Source organism: Balearica regulorum, chromosome 3, assembly GCF_011004875.1.
Source record: "Balearica regulorum gibbericeps isolate bBalReg1 chromosome 3, bBalReg1.pri, whole genome shotgun sequence".
Lineage (NCBI taxonomy): Eukaryota > Metazoa > Chordata > Aves > Gruiformes > Gruidae > Balearica > Balearica regulorum.
In genome coordinates this window covers 60,817,803-60,841,603 of record NC_046186.1, presented here as the reverse complement: position 1 = coordinate 60,841,603, position 23,801 = coordinate 60,817,803, and the positions used below count along the sequence as shown (strand labels likewise).

Here is a 23,801-nt window from a genome sequence, read left to right as displayed (position 1 = left end):
AGCAAAGGAACACCCCACATAATATGTGGTCTCACTCATCAGAAGAATGATGAAACATTTCCATTTCAAGCTATAAGGAAAGAGAGAGATAAAAATTATTGTTCTACTTCCTTAATGAGGGGGGTGGGGGCAAAGGATTAATTCTTGCATTCTTGGGAGGTACCTTGAAACAGCCATTTGAATATACCACAGACACTACTCAAATGCTTGCATAAGACATTTTATTATGAATGCAATGTATATAGAGATTATTTTTTTTTTTAATTTTTTAATCTGAGGTGCTTATATAAACAGACCCATATTGGTTGAATGACAGTTAGTTTGCAGGGCACGACAGCGGTTGAACACCCTTCAGCTCCACAGCTTTGCTGAAGTTAATCTCTTGAGGTTTACCAGTACCCCTGGTGAGCTTCAGAAATCGAATACATCCTTTAAAACGGGTATTAGTGGTCAGCCCAAACTGGGTCACACCATCTGAGGGAGGGGAAAAAAAAGGCAGAAAGAATTAGGTAAGTCTGAATCGATATTTAAGTTTGTTCTTTGAGGGTCCTGCAGGCGAATAGATGTCCCCAGCAATATATGAATGTTTTACTTGCTATATATCTTCTTTATTCAAAAAATGACAAACATTATGAGTGAATGTGATAAATGCTTATGTTAGTGGTAACAATCCAGTCTTCTTTCCTTTTCCTGTCCTGGCATAACAGTGGCAGAATCTGAACACATTTAAACTACCACTGTAAACCATATAACTCAGTTATGTGACATCATAGAGGAAATTAAGGAAAATGGCCAAATGGCAGCTTGCTACCTACAAATGGTGCATGACGCATACATGCTCATCCCGCAGATCTCCAACTCCTCAAGCTATTTATCCACCGAATAACAGAGCAAAAAAAGGGCCAAAATGGATGCAGTTCTCAGCCCCTTAGCAAAGACATTCATCAGAATGAGATGGTGTCCTCTCACCAATCCGTGCAAGCTGTTGTCCACATTCCTCAGGCTCTTAGGTTTTACAGGCTGATTTACACACACAAAGTCCTACCCCCCCCAAAGCATATATGCATTCTTTAGTTAAATTTAAATTTGTCATTCTTAAATTAAATTTAAATTTGCCAAATGCTTTTACTATTGAAACACAAAGCTTTCTGTTTAATAACAGCATAATAATTAAGAGGAAGGCTCTGAGTGTGTGGGTAGCAGAAGGCAGAGAGTCTGCCTGCTCCTCTTTGACAGAGCCTACCTTTGAGCCCCGGCAGGGGGATCTGTGAGAGTCCCTGGGTGCAGCAGAACTTCTTGTTCCAAAATGCAGCTGGATGCAGAAACAAGCATCCATGCCAACTGATACAAACTTGGACAGTCTTATCCATCATCTTTTGCACACTAGTCCTAATTACATTAAGACATTACCAAGGCAGTGTTGCTAGAGCGTAAAGCATCATTTGTGTGTTAAATGCTCACCAGGATATCCTCCTACAAAGACAGGGTCATTAGTGTCTGCTGAGGTCGAGGCTCTGTTTGGGCTGTTACCGTCCACCTGTCTGTCATCCACAGTCAGCTCTAAACGGTGTTTGATCTTGTTTGCAAGAACCTTGTGCCACTGTCCGTCACACAAGCTGCCTGGTGCGTCGGGCTCATAGATAGCAGAGAATCGGCCTGCACCATTGTCAACGTGAAACATCACCTGAAAAGCATGACATGGAAGTCAGCTAGTTCTCAAAAAAGTTCTACAATTCTCTTTTTTTGTTTGTTTGTTTGGGGTTTTTTTTGTTTATTTAAAGTCAACATGCTCTGACTGCTCAAATTTAATACCAGACTCTATGTGGATAGCTGTCCCTCCGGGATCTGGGTTATGTCACTGAGATAAACACTACTGGAAATACGCAAAATTGTTGTATAGGTTGTCATTTTTCCATTTTTTGTCTTAGTTTTGGGGTGTTTCACCCCCGGCACTCCAAGGTCTTTATAGTGATAGATTACTGACAGATTTTCTGGGCTATGAAATAAAAGATATACACAAGACACTAGTATTATTAATGACAAAGCCTTTCCTCAAAACTATTCATGTTCTCACTAATTTAAGTCCTGATGTTGCAGTTTTAGGAAACTCAAGTGCTAATAGAATCTTAAAATATCTTTGTAAAAGTGTAACGTCTTTTGCTGTATGGGAAGTGGCAAGTGCTGCATAAAGGAGAGCCCTGATATTGGCTGAGACACCTTGAGATTGGTGTAGTGAGCTTGCATTTAAACTACCTATGCTTTCTAAAACCAGTCTCTATAAAGAGCCAAAAATGCTTTGCTACTTACTTTTCCATCTACTAATTCAATGCCAAGCCCATCCATTTTCTGGCTGCTCACTCCTAGGAGAACACCATTCATTCGTGTTGTACGGAATTCAAATTCCACCAGCAAGTCTGTTCCCACTTTGTATGCACCAACTTGGAGAGAAAAGGGGAAGCATAATAAAATGAAGAAAAGCATTTCATACATTATTCCTAATAATCACACAAAGTGTGTCGCCAGTAATGTAAGATAACTATCTCAGCATTATTAATGCACTCCATTTCACGTGAAATCATGTAAGTAACTGTTACGGTGGCTCTGCTTAGTGTGAGACCGTGCTAGAAAGTCATAAAGTCTATCCCTAGGCAAGATTACTAAAAATGATCAGCGAGGGTTTCAAGTATTGGTCTCACTTTGCCTCCAGCCAAGAGGAGATCGGTAGCACTGGGTGTTTTTGAGAGCAGCATCTCCTCTTTCTCTGTTCTTTGCCTACCAGCAGAATTGCTGTTCATTACCTGTTTTGGCAAAGCCTGTTCCATCAAAGTACGTTCCTTTCTGCGCAGTTACAAAGCATTTTCCAACATTGAAGCTGGACGTTGGATTATCCAGGTCAACAGGTGATTCTGTCATTTTAAAATTTCTGATGCAGCCATCGATGCTATAGGTGACCTGCAGTCAATATTTCAAACAAAACATGTAACTCTGCAAAGCAAGCTGAAGAAAAAAGGCCTAAAGTATGTCATCAAAAAGCACCTTTTCCTCTGTTTCTCTGCTGGATTTATGGGGCTGCATAAAACTTGAATTTTACATGGCTAATCCTTAATATCTGATTGTAATTGGAATCTAATCTCAGCCACACTGAGGATGAATTACATTACTTTTCAGGGATGTCATCTAAGTCACATCTATTTGGCTTAATGGAGGGGACATAAAATAATACACTGCATAATGAAACATAGCAAATTACATCAGCAATGCAGGAATTTAATGGCCTATACTTTACCTTTTTAATTGACTAGGTTATGGGGTTTGTGAGTAGATGAAGATATTGGATATAGTTCTCTGGGCTGCTGGTAATTTTACTAGGGTTCCCCCCCGCCCCCCCCCCCCCCCCCCCCCCGCTTTTAATCACTTTGCTATGGGCCTAATGTTGCATGGTAAGACAGAACTAATGCAAGTACTCAGCTACTAAAATGAACAAAGGCCCTACGTAAAGGTTGTTGCCCGTCCATAGTTCTTCATATAAGAACCATATATAGGTCTGGTGACCACAGTGACAAGGGCCACTGCTGGCCAGAGAGGCAGGTGGGGCAGGGGATGCGCTTGGGTGTACGGAGGCTCCCATGCAGGGTAGCAAACTGCAGCTCCAGTTTGGCTTCTGCGCTGGGAGCACGTTGCTGTGACAAGGAGCGGGTGATGGGCGCACGCTTAAGCTGGTGGTGTAAGCAAGCGAGCTCCTGCCTGGGGCAGGAGTGAGGGGCTGCCCAGGCTACACCCCAGGTTGCCCCAGGGCTCAACGCTGTGATCAGTGCATCCCAGTGGGACCTCTGAGAGCCACGGGCATCCCCCCGCTGTGAGCTGCCCCCAGAGCTCTCCCTCCCTTTTCTCTCTGAGGTGTGCAGCAGCTGCATTTTGGTTCTCGGCTTTAGACAAAGGCTTTGATCTTTGACTTAGAATTAAGAAAATTTATCCCCGGTATCAGTGGGAGAGAGGAAAATGATAAACATGTACTTTGAGGAAGAAAAGGAAGACATATTCATAAGCAATGAAGTTGGAAGGAAGAAAATAAAAATCAGCATATAAAATACAGCATAGAAATCTGTATAAATACAGAAAGGAGAAAGGCATACCTGCAGAGGGAAGCCTTGACTCTGCATACCACCTCCTCTAACAATAGCCTGACTAGTAATTTGAAAGAATTTCCAAAGAATTTCTTTCCTTGTAAATCAAAGCTGGATGTACTGTGGAATATACAGCTTATTACTGCTAAATACACCAGTACAAAGTTTTCATGAGAACTTGAGCAATATCAGTGAATAAATTCAGTTCTGAGCTGATCAATGCTTTCTGTCAGCTTCTTCATAAATAGACCTTTTCCTAATTTCTAAGTGAAAGTCATCTCCAGATCAACAAATTTTGTTACCAAAAAAGAAAAACGCCATAAAAGAAAACAAATCTTGCCATCTTCACTGTGAGAATAAATCACAGAAATGCAAGGTCTGTAGACAACTTGATAACATTCTCTAACTTTAAAATTTCACTTTCCCTATGGAAAAGCAAATCTGGTTATACTTTAGCATGGTTAACAGGCAATATAACATCTTTTGCTGAAAGCAGCGTTTTGAGTGCTTAAAATGTGACATCTGCTGGAGCCAAACAAGTAGGTATCAGTCTTCTGCACTGAATAGGAAGCCAGCCCACCTACGGTTACGTATTAGATTAGTGTCTAAAAAGGTTGATGTGTGTGTAGCAGAAAGTCCTAACTAAGATAATACATCCTTTCAACTTACTTTGCTTCAGAGCCTTTACATGAAGCCTACAACACAACACTCTATTAATACATCATGTGGTGTATTTTACCAAGAATGATTGAAAGGCAAGCACTGCTTTTTACCTTCTGTGAATGACATTTGAAGTCACAGCTTCATTTAAATCCCAAAGCATATAAGACTGTCAGGATCTGACATGACTGTTATTGCCAGACTGAGCCATTTATCTGCATGGGTTCCCTCCATTACTTCTGACAAGGAGCAATAGGTAAGGATTTAGTGTTACTTTTCTCCTTAGATTAGTATTTGTAAATTGCACATGTATTTCAAAGAGCATAATTTGATAGTATTAAGAATTATATTTTGTGGGTAGTTAAGTATTGCTTTTGTTTCTCAGTGCCTCAGATCTGCTAAATCCAAATGATCGGTAAATTTGCCTCAATTTGGTCTTTCTGCCCAATTTGGTCTTTCTGCACAATCCAGAATTTGTTAAGAAATATGATCTTACAGGTAAGTTTTCTTTATGGAACACAACTCTCAGACTTAGAGTGGTTACTCTTCCCCTTTATTCCCAGTCCATGAGTTATTGTAATGACTTGTTTAAGCAGGATCTAGGAATTCCTTTTCTGTATTTATTTTGTCCACCCGAGATTGTGGACTCTTGCCTGTCTATATAATAGTATTCAGCATTCCATAAACATCTTACTAGAATGGTATTTACTCCTGTGAGATTACTTTGAGAGTCTGGTTTGTTTCCTTGCTAGGATCTGTGCTTTTCCTCCTGTCTACCGATTCTGTATAACCACCCAGAATAAGCCTAGACGTAGCTGCTACTGACATTCCAGGTTTTTGTCCACATTGTGCTGTACCATATGCCTAATTTGTTGTTTGCTATAATTAAGTTCACTCAAGTTCTGGCTTCTGCTTTGAAAGATCCCTCTGTGCAGAGAAAAAATAATGCAAGGAAGAGGTTTTCTCTGATGCTGATACTGGCATGTCTTGGGGGGTGGGAAGGCAGCAGGAAAGTGAGATGACTGACATGGAGTTGTGCAGTTAGATGCAATGAATGGCCTGGGTGAAGGAGTACAGTGTTCCTAGTTAATCCTACAAGGTTTAGGCCAAAATGATATACACGTCTCTGGGCTCTCTGTTTGCCGAAGTATCTTCTGTGTCAGCGTGGAAGCTGGACATTCAGACTGGAACAATGATAAATTGAAATGTGCACATTTGATTTGGAAACAGAAAGAGGACAACAGAGTTTTCATGGCCTTACTTCAAAATACATTCTCTCCTAGCTTAGTAATAACAACACAAAACCAATTACTACAGTAAGCTACTACTTTGTCCAGGGTAGTTTTGGCTTCTGTTGCTTCTCTTAGGAGATGCTGTCACTGTTTGTTGGCAGTTACTGCTAGATGAATTACAGCCAAGAGACAGGGCAAGTAGTACTTATGACCTTACACACTACCTGCACAGTGATCCAAGTGGATACAAGTGTATGGATCTTTCTACTTTTCCATAACAGTAACTAACTCTGCTGTTTCTAGTTCTTTGCATTAACTGGATTCTGAGTCAGATCTTTGCACTGAAAGAATGTACTGTACCTCCAGTATGGTCTGCTTTATCCATATTCTTGAGCAGTCTGAAGGAAAAGCAAAGCAAAACAAAACTGGGAAGACATTGGTACCAATCAAGACGTACTTAAGGAGTGTAAGATAACTTAAACAAACTTGCTTACTGGACCAATTCTTCTAGTTGTGTAGTTAATCGGCAATCCTCCAACATACAGCATTCCTACAACATCCAATATATCGGCTTTCTTGGGGCTAACAGTCCTGTTTGAAACATCATCTACTATAAGGTTTCCTTCTTGCTTCGTCCGAATAACTTTTATCTAAAAATACACACAAATGCAATACATTTACAGATAGTTTTCTGATACCTGTTTCCAGATTGTAACTAGCTTTACAGTCCGAAATATATAACAATACGGGAGAAAGTAGTAGGAGTGGTTAGCAGAAGTACTGTGGCAGCAACTGTGGATAATGTCCATGGAACCGAGCTCCTGTGCAAGGTTTTGTGCAAACATATGACTGCCTTTTAATTAGCTCTGAGTCAGGAGGCGTCATGACTATTATTTATTAGAATTACTAAAAGGGCTTGGGGTTCCTCTTAAAAGCTTGTAACTATGACAGGCATGCCACAATATTGTTTTTCCTGGAATCAGATAGCAATTTTAAGTACTGGGAATAATAAATGCTGAATGTTAATGGCACCAGTTGCAAATCTTTATTGCAGCACAGGTTTGCATACAATATTGAGTTTATGATTCCGCTAGTTTGGATGTGCCTCAGACCACAGTTCATGTTAGAGTAAATATAATACCAACTATATTCTGTTGGTGTTATGGCTTCAGTTCAGACAAATGGGCTGTGAATTGCCTGGTGGAAGCGCAAGACTTGAGGAAATTCTACCCCAACAACTGCAGGCCGATTTCTTTCCAAAGATTTATACTGAAATCTCTACAAATCAGTATAATAATGATTCTGTATAAAAAAAGGGATAAAATGTAAAATGAGCATGCACATTTTTTTAGCAGATTTATCACCAGAGTAGCAGAGAGACAGAAATAGCATTTTTTCTTTGGCTTTTGTTTAACATGGCTGCTTGTGCTTCAGTGTGACAGCACATCTGTCGTGCAATGGGAATGACTGAACACTGACAAAGGGTGGCCCGAAGGCAAGGGACTGAACTTGGTCCCTTATAGACAACTGTAAATTTGAGATGGACAGTTACACCCTGGGCAGAAGGAGGATTTGGTGAGTGAGACAGGAACAGGGAACAGACAGTCTTACAGAAGACCTAAAGAGATAGCAGCAGCACGATGTGGCTTCTGTAGGCCTGATGGACACATTTCAACCTAAACCATTTCAAATGGATTAAAGGTTGTCACTGAAAGGATTATTTTAAGGAGAGGCCTCTGCTTTCTTAAAAACAAAGACTGTGGTGTTTTTTTCAAGAGGTTGCGCTTTTCCTCCTCCTTGAATGGACTTCCTTGTGCTTTTTGGGAACTGTGACTTTGGATTTTGTCTTCGTTCTCTCCTACAAAAATGGGATATACAACAAGGGTCCTTCTCGCAGAGTGCCAAGCTGCATGCCTGAAGACCATAGTCTTGCATTAAGAATATGCTTCAGTTAGTTCTCTTGGAATACAGAGAAAATGGCTAAAAGAGTAAAAAAAAAAGTCTTTGTTCTGTATCTCTAGAGAGTCTAGCAGAAAGGGCCTCTGGTCTACTGCCTGTGCTCCCAGGCATTACGTAAAACAGATAAATACGACTACAACTTTATTTTTTCCCCTCATTAAATACCTTGGTTTAGAGCATTTCCTATCATCAAAAAGTTCATGAATAAAAATCCAGTGAAAATAAAATTCCTGTGGAACAGAGTGGGAATGGAGCAATAAAGGGACTAAGGATGACTGCAAAAAGGATGTGGTAAGACCAATTCAAGCATAACAGAAAATGCAATTAGATTATTTTCCCATTTGGTGATAGGGATGTGGATGGTGACTTTCCAAATATTTGTCCAAAATGTAATATCTCTTATAGCACATAACTTGAACACATGGTTACATGTATTCTTATCTTCTGTGTCTTTATTGGTGCCTTCAAATGTCTGTTGTCCTTGGGCCAGTAAATAGTAAACTTCATGGCTGTGGTATTATTCCTTCCTTTACCATCCGAAAGCCACAGGCATTGTGTATAAATGCTTCTTCTCATAAAGTCACAGAAAGGGCTGCCAACTACATCCATGAATATCATGTTTATTCCCTAATGTATTAAATTAATAATGCAGGAGAGATTTACTTAAGTTTTTTTTTCTTTCTTTGTTCCTAGATTATGGCAGAACAGTGAAATTATTAACAAAGAAACAACTGGCTTTAATGATGTACTCAATCACGACGAGCTGATACTCACCTGAGCCCTATTAGGCAAGATGGAACATTTTCTGCAGTTCCTTACCATACATAGGACATATTCTAAATATATCCAGAAATACATCCAGCACTAACATTTTGTTAGTAGAGTATGTACCATGTACTCAACAGTGCATCTGAAAGTACAAATATTGCAGACTACAGAAAAGCCTAGTTGTAAAGTTTAGCTTGTATAGACTACATTTTGCAAATATCTTAAGGCAAAACAAAGCTCTCTCTTAGCATTCCAAAGAAAAATTGAGTTTTAGTGACTATTATACCTTGTGCCACTGGCCGTCATTTATTTTGCTGGAAATCATTGTGTTGGTGTCTCCACTCCCCAGATCATAACTGAAGTAAGGCAGTCCATTCTTTATCTGAACTGTAGCAAAATCAGCATGGTTGATGCGGGCCATATAAAACAGCAAGCCAGAATCAGCTGTTGTTCGGACTTCAAATTCAATTGTAAGTCTGAAAATCAAACAAACAGGAAAACAGAAACAAAGGAAAAGATATTCAGAGTCAGACAGTAGACAACTTTATCTGCTTTACCTTTCTGTGTTCCTCTAACAAAACTTCACGTTTAGTGGCCCATTTTACTTGTCCATCAGGGTTTAGGAAAAATCATTTGGTTATACGTGAATTGCATTTCACACATATCTGATCCCTGACATGGGAGCATTCATTAGTCCCTTTGCTGTGGAAATATAAAAGTGCAGCCTTGGCATAGAATTTCAAGATACACTTCTCAGCTGCAGCTGTAGTTGCTAGAAAATCCCAGCGCTTGTAAAATTCCAGCGGCGTTACCCGTCATCCGCACACATGATGCTCACAAAGAGGAGGGAGCTGAAGTAACAGCTGGCAAATGTTGAGTTTCTAATGAGTTGTATTGCCTGAAGACAGGTTGCAAAACTTTTACAGATGCAGAAAGAGTTTACAATCAGGATATAAAACACTCATTCTGAAAATGGGTTGTATCTGAGGAGGTCTGATGACCCCTTGGACCGAATGGTAATGCCAAAAACCTCCCCTACAGCAAAGAACCTGGGAAGAAATGAATTAGATTGTCTACATGCTAAGGTTGTACTGGCAGCACATCAGTAACCTAGCCCAAGCTGAGCTGCAAAGTCAATATCTGAAAGTAGTTGATAATATAAATGTGAAAAATCATTGCGTGAAAACGATCAGGCCTGGATTCTTATTTGGAAAGAAGACAGGCAAGGACTGTAGGATTACATATTTCTTTTAATTATTTTCCTAGTTTTCTAAAATCAGCATATGTGAAAATACACAGTACAGCATCTTTATAGGCAAAAATAAGTGTGAGACTGATGGACTTGTAAACTACAATGCAGCAAAAATGCTCAGTGGTGTGACATGACACATTTGTTAATGATCATGTGCCGTCACAGCAAAAGTGAACAATTAACAAGTTTTAGCTTCACAAATCCATTGAAAACAGCTGTATTTTTATAAGTAGCTCTTGGAATTCCTTTGCATATGAATGTGTATACATATATATTGTTATACTTTGGTATACATTTTTTGTCTGTTTACTCTGCAAGCTTGATCTTAACTGTCGGAAGAAAGGAAAAACAAGGTTTGCTTATTACAAGAAATTATCAAGTTAATGAACCAAGAAACTTTCAAAAAAGCAACCTATGAACTCAGTTGCATGACCTGGTTCCATTCTTCTGTTTGCTTTTCCGCAAATCAGCCTGGGGTCTGTATGTGCCCAAACATTTAAAAACAAAGAGGTTAACTGTTTTTGTGAGAGCTACTTAGGTGGGCACTTCATTGCCTAGATTTCATGCTTTAATGCTTTTTATGTTTACATAATGAAATGAATTAGCCATGGGATGTGATCTTTTTCAGAGCATGCCCATAATTTTGGGAGATGCTTTTAAGAGTATTAGGAGGGGCATTTTATTTTGACATTATTACATCACAACTCATCGCTGAAGTAAACAGTATACCTGTTTTTCACTTTGGTGTCATCAAATGCAACCGCAATGTGGCTGTTCCTTGAAAGACCAAATTGCTTGCCACCTTCCAAAATGGCTGGTTCAGTGTCAGCAGCACAGGAATCCTGCAAAATATACAGCGTTCATACAGACTTCATATTTCGTATCTATCTCTGCTGTGCACATGCTGGAAGTCTTTCAACTGCTCAGGAGTCAGAATATTCCACCTAGTCTAGACACTGGCCCTCCAATTTTCCAGCGTGTTGATGCCTCATCACACCAGCTGAAGTTATAAACCAGTATGACAGGAACTTGGTGTAAAAGCAGAGCTCATTAAGCTGGCTGTAAAAGCAAATAAAAGTAATATATGAACATTGCTGCTTTCATGCCACCAGTGGACATTTACAAGATTCTTAAGTGCTTTCCAGGCAGCTCAGTGTACTCTTAGCTCACATAACTGAGTTTTACACAGTAGGCTGCCCTCTTACAGAAATGAAGCAAGACTTACATTTTTTAAGGGATGCTTTGCTGTCGACTTGAAATCTAGTCATCTTAAAATTAATGAGTTAAAAGTAGTTTCAGATCCTGCACCTGTCAACGGTTCCCCCCTTTAACTTCTTTATATTGTTTTACAATTGTATTCCTTGTTTAGCGTGCTGCTGTTTCTCCTGGTGCTGTTGAAAGGCCCCCCCCCAACAATAAGGGAAGCCGAATAACTGATGGGTAGAAGTAACAACTGTTAAACTCCCTGAGCTGTCTAATGCAGACACATTACCCAGGGGGTAAAGAAAGAAACCCCTCCCTGTCTGTTCCACTGCTATTAATCTTAAAGTGGTGCAACAATGGAAGGTAAAATATCTTCTGCCCAGTATAATTTTCTCTTTTTAATTTCACCAGGTCTTTTAATCTCTGGCCCTAAAGCTCTTGTATAGGGGTGCCTGGGGCAATGAGAGACCGTGGTAATTACCAGCTCCTACTCATGTCTGGCTTTTGCCTCCCACTGAGAGTATTGTGAAGAAACTACTGAAAGGATCTAACGCAACACAATATCAGGACAATACCGCTGGGAAAAAAACAAACTTTAATAGCTGCGAGCTCTGTTTTTAAGCACTGTGGCTGATATCATGTTGGATTGGCGACAGTCTCTTATTTGAGCCCTGACTCAGCAGGGACCCGCAAAGCACAAGGTGCGGTGCTCTGCTGACAAAGAGCCCTTTCTGTGAAACATTTTGAAAATGTCATGGGTGACTCATCAGGCACTGAGATTTCAGCTGCAAAGAGGAAATCTCGTTCCCCTCTCTCACTCAGTTTTTCAGTAGTGTTATATTTTTTACTTTCACACATCACAAAAAAATCTTCACAACAGTATAGAGAACTTCTAAAAATTAGTTTTCCACAATGAATCCTCTGGTTTGAATATGACAGAGTAGAACACCATGCATTACGACAAGTACACATCAATGTGCAATGGAGGGAAAAAGTGAGGAAAAAAACTCAACAGGACCAGAGTTATGAATGTGTGATAGCAGTCTTCCAGTGATCATCAAATAGAAAGAAAAAATTGTATTCCTCTAATGCTGGGTAAAGTTTCTAATTGTTTTAAGCTTTACAGGTTTATCTAGAAGCTTAATAACTATGTTAATAACACTACTGTGTATATAATACTTTCAATAGCATTTGGGCTTGCTAAAATTTGAAGATAGGGACTAACTACAGTACTAGAGCAACAGGAAAGAATTGGAAAATACACTAACACAGACGTTCCTGTGGCACACTTTTACATATTACGTGGTAAAAGGATATATTCTGACAGTAAACTGAATCCTAGGCTGGTTTATGTTAATAAAGGGTCTGGCCCTGACACTTTAGCTGCTCCCCAGCATCAGCAAACGCTGCAGTTTTTCTCCATGGCAGCAGGAGGACTGTAAGGAAGGGCAAGGAGTGGGGAGAATGCCAAACACACTGCGATGGTTAGGATCACAGCAAGCATACACCGATTATTTACTGATAAATAGTGATCGGTAATAGTGAACATTAATTAGGTTGATGTAGAAATATCAGTAAAAGGAAAAAGTCAAGATGGCACACTTAAAAAACTTCCAGGTTTTATTCACAAGCCTGTCTCTGCTGTCACTTTAACTCAGGACAGCCAACTTTACAGCCTTCACAGGACTGTGAACTAAGCATGGATCATCAGCCTGTATTAAAATATCCCAGCTTTGACTTTTCAGTAATGGCCTTAAGGTGTCCTGGGTTTAAACCTGGCTGTTTAATAATCTCCTATATTACTTGAGAGCCTCAAGACTGAACACTTCTGCTGCACTTCAGTCTTGTCAGATGTCACGGACTTGACTGGTAAGTCAAGAAGCTAGATATGTATCACAGTGGAAATGAAGAACAGAAAAGCCCACTGGTGGACTGTCACACATTCTGTACAAACAATGCTGTATTAGCAATTACAAAGAAAGTAATTAGGGGGAAAAGGGAGCACCACTGAAGCAATCCCACAGCTCATTGAATAGTGTTAATAAAACAATGAAGTAATGCATGGAGAAATGGTGGAAGGTACCGTCATGGAGTCAAATGCAGAGGAAATGCTGGCGCTCTTCATTTCTGTGGCAAGCGAATCCTGAGCAGCAGGGAATGACAGGAGGCAGAAGCAGCAGTTACCCAATGTTGAGAAACATTTTGGTAGCAAGCAGCAGCAGCAGACTGGTGACCGGTGTATTTCCCAACTGTCCTACTTCTAGATCTTATCTTGTCTTGCCTTTAGTAGAGGGTAGATTTTCTTTCATTTGGGAGTAAACTCCCCCTCCCCTTTCACATGCAAATGGATAACAGAGTAAAAAAAGATCCTGAAAGGACTTAAGTAGAACAGATACCTTATTTAAGCCTACTATGTGGCAATAATTTTTTCTGCTGTATATTTTCTATATACAGTCCTTCTACACTGAGCTTCTGTATAACTGTCATATGAGTGCTACCTCATTATTAAACTGTAGTTACTTATTTTTGGCAACGTTCCCCAGAAAAATACTTTGGAGAACTTCCTTAGAGGAACGTAAAAACTATCCAAAAGCTTGTCTTATTTCAAATACTTTCAAGTCTTCAGAATACTAAAATGGTTTCATTTATTTCCAAGGGAAAAAGTGGAATAATGGTGTTTTATTTAGATTTTTATTTTGAACTCTTGTTTCAGGTTATCACAGCTCTAGATATGTGATATAAAAAACTTACCTAGTTACAATGAGATTAGTTTTTGATATTAATGAGTAGATCTATTCCTCTCAATTTTGCTGTTTAAAAGAGTGCTTAGAGTCTTAGAAAGTGTGCACTTGCTTTCTCATGCGCTTCTGTGTTTTTAAATTTAGTTTATAATGCTTGATCAAGAGATAATATGACGGCACTGTTTCACAACACTGAGCATTAAACTGGATAACCCTTTTTACCTTGTTGCCTGGTTCATTGTCTTTCTATGGTAGCCTTGCTGTACCGCAAATTTGCTTACTTTCAACTGCAAACAGAAAGATGCATCGGAGCCCTCGTGTTACAACTACTCCACCTTGTGGGAATGAATCAAAAACGCTGCCCTAGAGCATTAAAAGGCCAATACATACAACTGTGGGGCTCGGGAATGGGTAATAACTACGATGGAGCTTGCCTATCTTGACCCCCAGGCTCCCATTTCCAGGTACACAGATGGCTGCATGTGCTGTGGAGACTTCAGTAGCGCCTGACAAGTCCTTCGAGATAAAGCTGTGCCATATGTACCTGGCCACTGAAGGTGGCCATGAACCTCAAATACAAAATCATCCTTAATGAATTAGGGATATTGGCCTAATTTTTGTACCGTTTTTGGTAGAAATTTGTTAGAAATCCTGCCCATGTCCAAGGGAAACCAGATATGAATTCTGAAAACGAGTCAGGCAACAAGGAGTGTTTGTCTCTAACTGACAGACTTACAGCCAACTGACTGAGTGAAAATCACAACTCTTTTTTTTTCTTTCTTTTTTTTTTTTGTGGTCTTCGTGCAATTAATTGATAATCTTAATCTCTGGGTCACACAGAAAAATCCAATACAAACAAACTCAGTGTTCTGTAATGTAGTGTCAGTGAGGAGGCGTGAAATGGGAATGAAGATTAAACCTGACCCAGCATGGGAGTGCCTCCCCAAATGGTTAAAAGATCTTACGAATCCAATCTAGGAGAAACTGTCAAAATTACTGACTGTTTTGTATTTGATATATAAAAAGGGAAGTTAAATATTCCAGTTGTTAATTTCTCAAAACTGTCTTATTATGGTAGTGTAAATTATGGTAGTGTAAATAGGCTCCTAATTGGGAAACGTGAAGTCTTTTCACACTGTTTGGGAACCTTACCCATGCATAACGATATCCTGCATAAACCTGTGGGTTGTATGCCAGTGTAATAAAATGCAAAGGATTCCCCCCGCTCTGCCCCCGAAATATCTTCCAGTGGTTATACTATTCAGTTTAATATTCAGGTATCTAAACGTATCTTTTCTGGACAGTAAAATGTTTCATCAACCTGTAAAACTGCTATACTTATGACAGAAGTTTCTTCTTAAATTTTGTTGTGTAAGACTGCTTGCCGCTATCTAGCTGTTTAAGATTTCTGGCAACAACAATTGAGCTCAATTTAGCAGTGACTGGGCTTTTAGTTCTTAAGTTGTAAGTCTCCTGACTGAAGCTATAAAACAGCAGTGGTGGAATTGCCATATCAAACAGACTTCTCTGGTTTACCTGTTTCTTCATCCTGTCACTGACATGGCTGTTAACATGTGCTTCAGACAACAGCACAAGAAATATCATAATGACATGGATTTTCCATAGGAAAATTTCCCTTCCAGCCCTGATCAGATATTGCCTGGCTTACATCCTGGAGTGCAAGGGTTTAGGGCTAAGCACGCAAGCCAAAGGGAATTCTACTGCTATATCATTCTTTAAATTACTGTTGTGATAATCCAAGCAAATGACATCAACCAGTTTTCCATTATCCATGGGTTTTACTGACCTGCAACAAGGTGTTCCCTTTACAATACCATGCTGAATTGTTACTATTTTTGTGGGAAATTACTTGGTGGCTAGCTTTACAGTTTTCCCTGGGAAGAGAAATTTCAAACTTTACCTGAGTGAAGTGATCTACACTTACAAGTGCTGAAGATAGAGATGGTGTTGGAGGAGGAGGGGAAGCAGGAGTCGTCCTTGGTCTTTCTTTCTCCCCGTTAGTGTCTGGTTCAGGTTGGATCAGGACTGTTGGGCGGATTGGTTTATCTTCATCCTCAGGTGGCCTAACCTCTGGTTCTAGAGAGGGACATCGGCCAATATCTGCATTTTCAAAGGACACTGGTTGAGCAAAGTCCATCGGGCTGAGAACAAACAAAGAAATTGATGTCTGTTATTTTCTGTCTTTTTACCACCCATTTATAAAGAATAGCTGTATGCTGCAGTGTAATTCCACTTCACAGGACACAAGAGCCAGGATTCATCCCACCTGTTTTAGGTACAGAAGAGGGACGCTTAAATTAGAGGCGATAGTCACCATTTGCTTTCTTTCCTACAGTCAGTGCAGAGAGATAGGCATCCACTTTGGCAAGCTGTACCAGCCTAGGTAGGCTGAATCACATTACAGAGAAGTCCTTCTCTCTGATGTACACTGATGGAGTGTGAGGTCATGAGATCCTAATTTATGTACTTCAGTTATGCAAAAAAAAAGATTTAGATGGGAACTTTCCATAGAGGTTTTACGTTATTCACTGTTCCCTTTCTTTTTACTTAAATGTTCCTCCCAGATTATCACAGCATGCACTTTCCAAAGCAAATTAATCCCCATGGTGGTTCTCAGAATTTGTATACTCTTGGAGATCAACCTTACTTAAAATAAAGTGTTATAGTACACCATAAATACCCATCACTGAGGCAAGTCTTACTGCAGCTTTACTGTTGAATTTCTCTGATTTTATGGATAGACAGGTGTTGGCTTGTCTGTAAAGCAGTTCATTAATTGCATAGCCTATGGAGCGTATACTGTAGACAAAAAAAGGAAGGGCATATTAAGGAAACATCATATTCTAGGATTTGCTGTTATTATGATACCTTGCAACAATTAAGTATATTTTGGCAGCCAAGGTAGTTAACCAGACCTCATTAACCAGACATTTGTTGGCATCAGTAAGACTTACGTGGTATTAATGACAAGATTCCATATGCAGCCCTCAAATGGTGGTATGTTTCTGAGTGGTGCAGTCTGAAATGGAGAAGAAGTACCCCCCACAAAAAGTTTCTTAACAGAGATGGGCTGGTCTGTTGGCAATCTCTGAGTCTGACCTTTGTCTTCATCTACTTGAACCGCGAACATCCTGTGAAAAAGATTTGAAAGCAAAGAAATAGATATTTTACTCTGGTTATTGCTTGTGTCGAAATCACCACTTTGCAGGCCCCATTTACTCCTACACCAGCTATAACACTGAGCAACCCAAATTATGTAATTAGCAGCTCACATTAAATGCTATTAACCACTAGAAGGTTTTCAGCTACTACTATGCTTCCTTGGTAGTTCTCTGACAGAGCCTGGCAAAGCCGTGCTGCTCTGAGGCGATAATATCAGTCACCGGTTGAATAGGAAGAAGTGGTTTGTAGTGTGGCAATGCCAACCTGGTTAAGAGCCCGGCCTGCTGTTCTGTGATGGTAGGTGTAATTACCTAGTGCCCAGCGGGATGGGAACACCATGGGGTCACATTTCGTTTGGGCTCCCTATTTCCTGGTTTGTACAAGTGATTATCTTCTTGCTGGGGGACAAATGCTGCTACAGACTGCTCTGATTGCAGAATCAATCAGAAATACATACTGTACATCTTTTAAAAGATCTGGTTGGCTTTTCTTGTGGGAGATGGCAGAGTAGGAGAACTACTGATTGTTCACCATGTACTGATACAAGTGATACAAGTCTCTCTCATGGATAATGTGTATGCTACAAGTTAAAGACAAAGCTGTCCCGTGGAAGATACTGTTGAGGTTGTAGAGAGGAAGGTAGAAGTCGCTGAAGCACAGCACGGCTGGCTGATCAAGCCAAGTCAAGAAATGGAAAAAAGAGCAATGAGGAAAGGGGTAAATATGGTGAAAGGCATTATTCTGGTAAAAGCAAGAATCCAAATGTGAGGAAAAAAGTTGAATGCTCTAGCCTGCCAAAGCTGCTGGCATGCAAATGTTGTAGGTTTGTACCACATTTACAAGGAAACATGGTAAAGGGGACAGAAATTTGGACTTGATGATCTTAAAGGTCTTTTCCAACCAGAATGACTCTATGAAAGTGAAAAACTAGTTTGCCAAGCCATACATTGTGTATACTGAGAAAGAAGTGTTAATGATAGGGCTGTGGAATTGAGAGACAGTGGATTATTTTAAGGGATAACATATAATAAGGCATAGCGACAACAGTAAAGACTTTAATTGTTGTCTTTGGGACAGCGTACCATTAAAGAAACACAGAAAATCTCCAGCTTCTGAACAAATCCAGCTCAAGGTGAGCTGAGTTGCAAAGGATGGATAAGAACTTCAGTATTTTTGAAGGTGAATGTAGAATACTAAATTGGCATAATTTCTTTATGTTTTTAGACTATATTTCATAGAATTTAGCTAGGAGAGAATCAGGACCACAAAAAAACCCCAAACAAACCACAACACCCCCCCCCCCCCCAAAAAAAAAAGCCCTATGTGTCTCTGTAAACTCTGATACAATTTATGAAGTGCAGTTTTTATTTCAAATATGTTACTGTCATGCAAAACTAAACATCAGGACCTAACTATTCAAGCATCTTTGACTACAATTAGTTATCTAAATCCAAGTTGGGTATCTGTAAGTAAATAGCTTGATTTTTCAGAATTACTGAGCATCCTTACAACATATCAGAAATAATCAGTTTCTGGCAAATAACTTTACTTTTTTTCAACTGCAAAATTATACTGAACTCCAATATTCTTTCTTAACAATAAGTACAAATGCTAGCACATGAATATTGAAAATATTTATTGAAAAGAGGCTATTTCTTCACAGTTTTGAATGGATGTATTTGGTCTAGAAAGCTGTAGAGCAAGAAAGTGATTCGTTTTTCAAAGGGTTGGAGGAAGCAGGTATTAAAAGATTTATCTTTTGGGACAATCTCTAGGATTTCCCTCTGAACCTTCAGCAGTGGAAACAGAAGAGAGACATTCCTCTGGGAGCAGTTCAGAGCAACAGACTAATTTAGGTTCTCCGAAGTGTCCCAGAGAGGACACTTCCCTCCACTGCCCTCAGAGGAAGTGTAGGGAAATCAGACTGTCAAGACTCGAGTTACCCTTTGTGCTGCCGCACGGTAGCCATGGCTACTGATTGTCAATATTTTCATCAGCACGCAGTATTTCATCTTATCTTTAGCCATGACCATAGTAAACGTTTTTGCTCCAAACTGAACCATACAATGATGTGCATTAGTCTTCAACAGTATCCTATAATTACCTTGGAAGAGAAAGCAAATACTTCATAATTATATGGACAACTATCTGAGGAGTTTTCAAAGGATGTTCCAAATATCTAATCAAATAAAGCCCAAGTTCGTGATGAGCAGAGGAAGTGTTAATTTATATCTTTTCACATCCATTTCAAGTTACAGAAACTGCAGAGTTCAGACAATTTGTTTTGTAACAGAGCTACTTTCAAAACACAGAGGTTTCATCTGAAAAAGCATCATCACTGTATGGCATTGTACAGCAGTTGTGTCTTGATGTTCTCTCACAGGTCAAGCTACTGGACTTGTTATAGAAGTGCATATAAGAACTTTGTTGCTTAGCGCTTCTTATTATCATCTGCATATTTGTATTCTGTCACAGTGACACAAAATGTTTTGCAAAATGCAGTCATCCATTTCCAAAATAACTTTTTCTCCCAAAGAATTTGCGGTTTTACCTTGAACTAGTCATTGAAGTGGGGGAGAGATAGTGTCTGAAGGCATTATGACAAGATTTTGTTAATGATACAATAGAAATTCAGTCAGAAATTTATACTGACAAAGGACAAAGCAAAGCAAAACAGATTATAGAGAGGACAGAAGGGCACCTTGGGCCTAGACGGACAGGAATTGTTGCTCAAGAAGGCTGCAGCATTGTGGGGGTAAGAGGGTGAAGCCTGGTGTTCAGTGTGCTTGGATAAGCACATTTTGTAACATGCTGGATATCACATCTTCGTTCTGATTTTTTTTTTTTAAACAATACAGAACAATATTGTGCATAGTGCACTAATCCAGTGAATGTCTGTACAGTATGTACACATTTCTATGTCCAAATGTCCACAACAAGGACTCTTCCAGGCCATAAATAATACTGACCACCTGAGTCCTACACACGACAGTAGTGCAGTTTCTAATCACTTTCTGAATTGTGAAGTGTAGTTCGCATTTTTTTACCATGTCTGAGAAAGGGCAAAGGAATTTAAGTGAAATTCTGTTTAAAACAACATTGTCTGAGAAGGTCTGCAATGGCTTTTCAGCAATAAGCATGACTGCCACTTCTCTGGGACTGTGTGTCTTCATTGTTTCACCATACTTGCCTGGGCACCGCCGTAACCCCTCGTGTATGCACCAGCACATGGCATCTCAAAAAGGCTACAGGCTGCTGTGCTGTTGCTGTTTACATATTCTGAAAACGGTCTTTTTCTACGTGTCTTGAAGAGGTGATTTACTACACCACAGCAGTACTTCTCACCCACAGATTCGATTAATAAAATATATTTGCCAAGTACCAGAAGGTTAAAGATGCCAACTCAGACAAATGCAGGTCTCTGGAGAACCAGGCTGACAGCCTATGAAAGCATCTAAACCCAGCTCTGCAGAATAATGAGCACTGTCAGAAACCGCCTTCTAAAAACTTTTGGATAAGGAAGGAATTATGTGAAATTCTTTGTCTCAGCAGAAGCATTTGCATGGATTGCTAATGACATTGATACATTCACTTTGTTGAATTAGCTGTGCTGTGTGGTCTGTAGCACTTCAAGGTATTTGTTACCCTTTGGCTCTTTCTATCCGGATGGAGTGCGCTCTGCCGTCGTGAAACTCGCCAGCTTCTGGTTTGATGGTGATTCTGTGGGGATCCCGTACCCCAGTGGAGATATGCACTTCCAGGCGACCTCTGTTCAGGAACACTGCATAGTAGGCCTGCAATGTATGTGTTGGTATGAGAAGGTAAGTTACACTGGGAAAGGAATTATTTCACATAATTTTACATTAGTGTGTATGTTTTATTTTCTTTGCTCACCATGGTAAAGATACTGTAATTTAACTTCTGCTACTGCTATATTCAGACTCTCTTGTATTTTTATAATGAGGAATAGGTAAAACGAGGTAATGCTGGAAAGTCTCATCAAAAGATTTGACTCTCTGCATACCTATTTGCAGGGAAGGATGGAGACTTCTAACTTACCAGTCTTCTGATTTTTGCTGTTACAAGGACTGGTCTGAAACCCAACAAGCCCTGGATAGCATTGATCTCAGTGTGAGTTCTGCGTTTGGAGGGCTAGCAAATCATGCTAGTAGTTACTCTAGCAACCAATATCATGTTGTAGCGGATTTCAGGATCTAACCTCCAGTTACCATAGCAATGAGTGTCACGCTCACTTCTGTGACCTGAACAGCTGGGTAATGATAAAGGAGCCCCTAGCCTGCAGTTAATGTCATGCGAGTGAACCATTATAATGTGTTGTCCCTGGAGTGTGCTCCTCCAGGTCACTGAGAAGTCTCTTCCAAAACAGGCAGGAAGCAGAATAATGAAATATCACTTCCGGGAAGTCCTGAACAAGGAAAGCACCAAAATATTCTGGTTATCTCTGTTGCAGTATGTCTGTCAGAAAGGTTTTTAATTAATCAAGATGTGAATAATTTCTAACAGTAATCACACTTCTATCAGTTAGTCACCTGGACTGCTGTAGGTACTTTCCCTGAACAGATTGACTCTGTCCTCTTCTCCAGAAAGGATTTATACTGCAGATTTGTATTTTATGGGAGAGGAGACGTTGGAGCACTCTTAAGCCTCATAACCCACAGCAATGATCTCAAACAAGGGGCTTATCTGGTACTGCTTTTAGCAGCTTTTTTTTTTTTTTTTTTCGGTATCAGGGGCAACATAATGATCCTCATTTATGTCTATATTAACAGGAATGAGAGATATTTCCAAGCATTAATAGTGCATAAGTAGTGAATGAGTGACAAACAGTATTCCTGAATATTTAGGTTTGATTAAAAAAACAACATGGGAGCTTCTGTATGATAGAAAAACAAATCTGTTGTTGTTTAGCAAGAACCAATGGATGCCTTACTGCAAATCTTTAAGAGAAACAGTTACTCCAATGCAAAAAAAAAAAAATTCTGAGCCTCTATCAGATTCTCCATCAGATAAAGGATAACATTAGAAATAATTTATTCCCAATTTTAATGTAAGTAGAAACATCTGACAGTGTCTTGCAAAAAACCAAGTGGAAGAAGTTCAGTAAAACTGTGTTTTTTCTTTATCTTTAGCTAGGTTCCTCGCACCTGCCCTGTCTGCCTGCGCTTTCTCTTCAGGGGGGCAGCTTTCCTTCCAGTGTACCCGCGTTTTCTCCTGGGGGGAACAACTGTGCCGCTTGTGCCAAACAAGATGATCCCGGACTCATTCTTGGTGCTGAAGGAGAGGTTGATTTCTGTGCCCACGTCAAAGGAGACGGGCTGCAGTTCCACAAAACCTGGCTTGGGGAAGCTAACCGTATAAATGTTCTGTAGGAAGCAGAAGACAGGAAAGTGCATTAATAGGATTAAAAGCAAGACTATGAACATGCAGAAACATTTCTTAACTAAAATAATAAACTATGCAAATATAACTAGTGTGAAGAGATGGAAAGTAATAATAAACACCAAGCAATTTACTTCTCAAAGTGTTGTGCAAACTCTAATTTAGCTGTTTACATCTGGCATCATTAGAATGTTACTGGAATCCTGTCTTACAGGAAGGCAAATTCCAGTCTTATTTCGGTATATCCTCTTGGATTAAAAATAACTGCTCACAGGTTGTTTTTTATATGAATGTTTTCCATTGAGTTAATACAGTGGGATTTTGCTTTTAAATCAATACAATAGATAACAGCCAATATGAACATAAACTACATTCTATTATTTGTCAAATGTGCCCTGAAAATACTTTCCATTAATCAGTCGTTGTTGCTTCATCATTATTGCTTCACTAAGCAGCACTGCTTTCTTGATGACTCAGGCTCATAAATGAAGCACTTGTTGCGCATGGCCCAACTCTGTGGACATTGGTAGCCATTAACACAATTTGAAGAGCAGAATATGCCATCAAATAATAAATCAGTGCATACTCCTGAAGATTTTCTGTAATCACTGCCAATTCTTGTGCTCTTCCGGCCGGGGAAGACCAGTCTATAGAAACAGCAACTTTTTCTAAAGTAACTCACCATTTTTCAGTACAGTAGAACTGATTTCAGGTATAGAGATAATAGACTATGCTAGATAAAATCATTGCTGATGATGTTCACTTTTCTCTGATATCTGAGGGCATTTAAATAATTGAGCATATATCCAGTCTTTATCTTTTGGTTTTAATAATTCACTTCTTTTTAATTATCCTACATATCCTGTTTTGTACAATTAGAGTATTTTATTTAATTCCCCAATAAAATGGTCAGTCCAACTAGATTTCAAATCCTGAAACCCTAGAGTTACAAAATAATGTGAAAAACAAAGTTCTGTCTAAGATTCATAGCAACAGAAAAAAATCAACACAACTATCCTTCTTTCTTATTCAGGAAAGAATCTACAATAAATGCAAACAAATATGAACTTCTCTAGAAAACTTTTGCTGAACCCAAATTTGTAAGATTTAAAACCATTTGACCAATCTGGTTGTTTACAGTTTAGCTTTGTCACAAACCTGAAAACTTAAAAATTAACATCTCATGACAGATCCATCTAATCTAATATCCTTTCTGAGAGTCCTATTGTGTGTGCTTTTTGCTCTGATGAAGGCCAGAGATAGAAGTGATAAACACAGC

At 39.5% G+C, this 23,801-nt stretch overlaps 1 protein-coding gene across 2 annotated transcripts in view; it reads right to left on the bottom strand.

Annotated features, from left to right (window-relative positions):
- Positions 1–204: 204 nt before the first annotated feature.
- LAMA2 (laminin subunit alpha 2) overlaps positions 205–23,801 on the bottom strand; it is a 379,509-nt gene continuing 355,912 nt past the window's right edge. Inside the window, exons 54-65 of one of the 2 annotated variants that reach the window (XM_075748052.1) lie at positions 22,288–22,506; positions 20,768–20,916; positions 16,915–17,091; positions 15,885–16,101; positions 13,282–13,341; positions 10,725–10,837; positions 9,030–9,219; positions 6,511–6,666; positions 2,799–2,952; positions 2,308–2,438; positions 1,462–1,684; positions 205–474 (exon numbers count right to left, since the gene is read on the bottom strand). In XM_075748052.1, coding sequence (XP_075604167.1) covers positions 317–474; positions 1,462–1,684; positions 2,308–2,438; positions 2,799–2,952; positions 6,511–6,666; positions 9,030–9,219; positions 10,725–10,837; positions 13,282–13,341; positions 15,885–16,101; positions 16,915–17,091; positions 20,768–20,916; positions 22,288–22,506 — 1,947 coding nt within the window. In that variant the 3' untranslated portion in view covers positions 205–316. The remainder of the gene's footprint in view (positions 475–1,461; positions 1,685–2,307; positions 2,439–2,798; positions 2,953–6,510; positions 6,667–9,029; positions 9,220–10,724; positions 10,838–13,281; positions 13,342–15,884; positions 16,102–16,914; positions 17,092–20,767; positions 20,917–22,287; positions 22,507–23,801) is intronic. The other variant, XM_075748053.1, reaches the window with a different exon arrangement.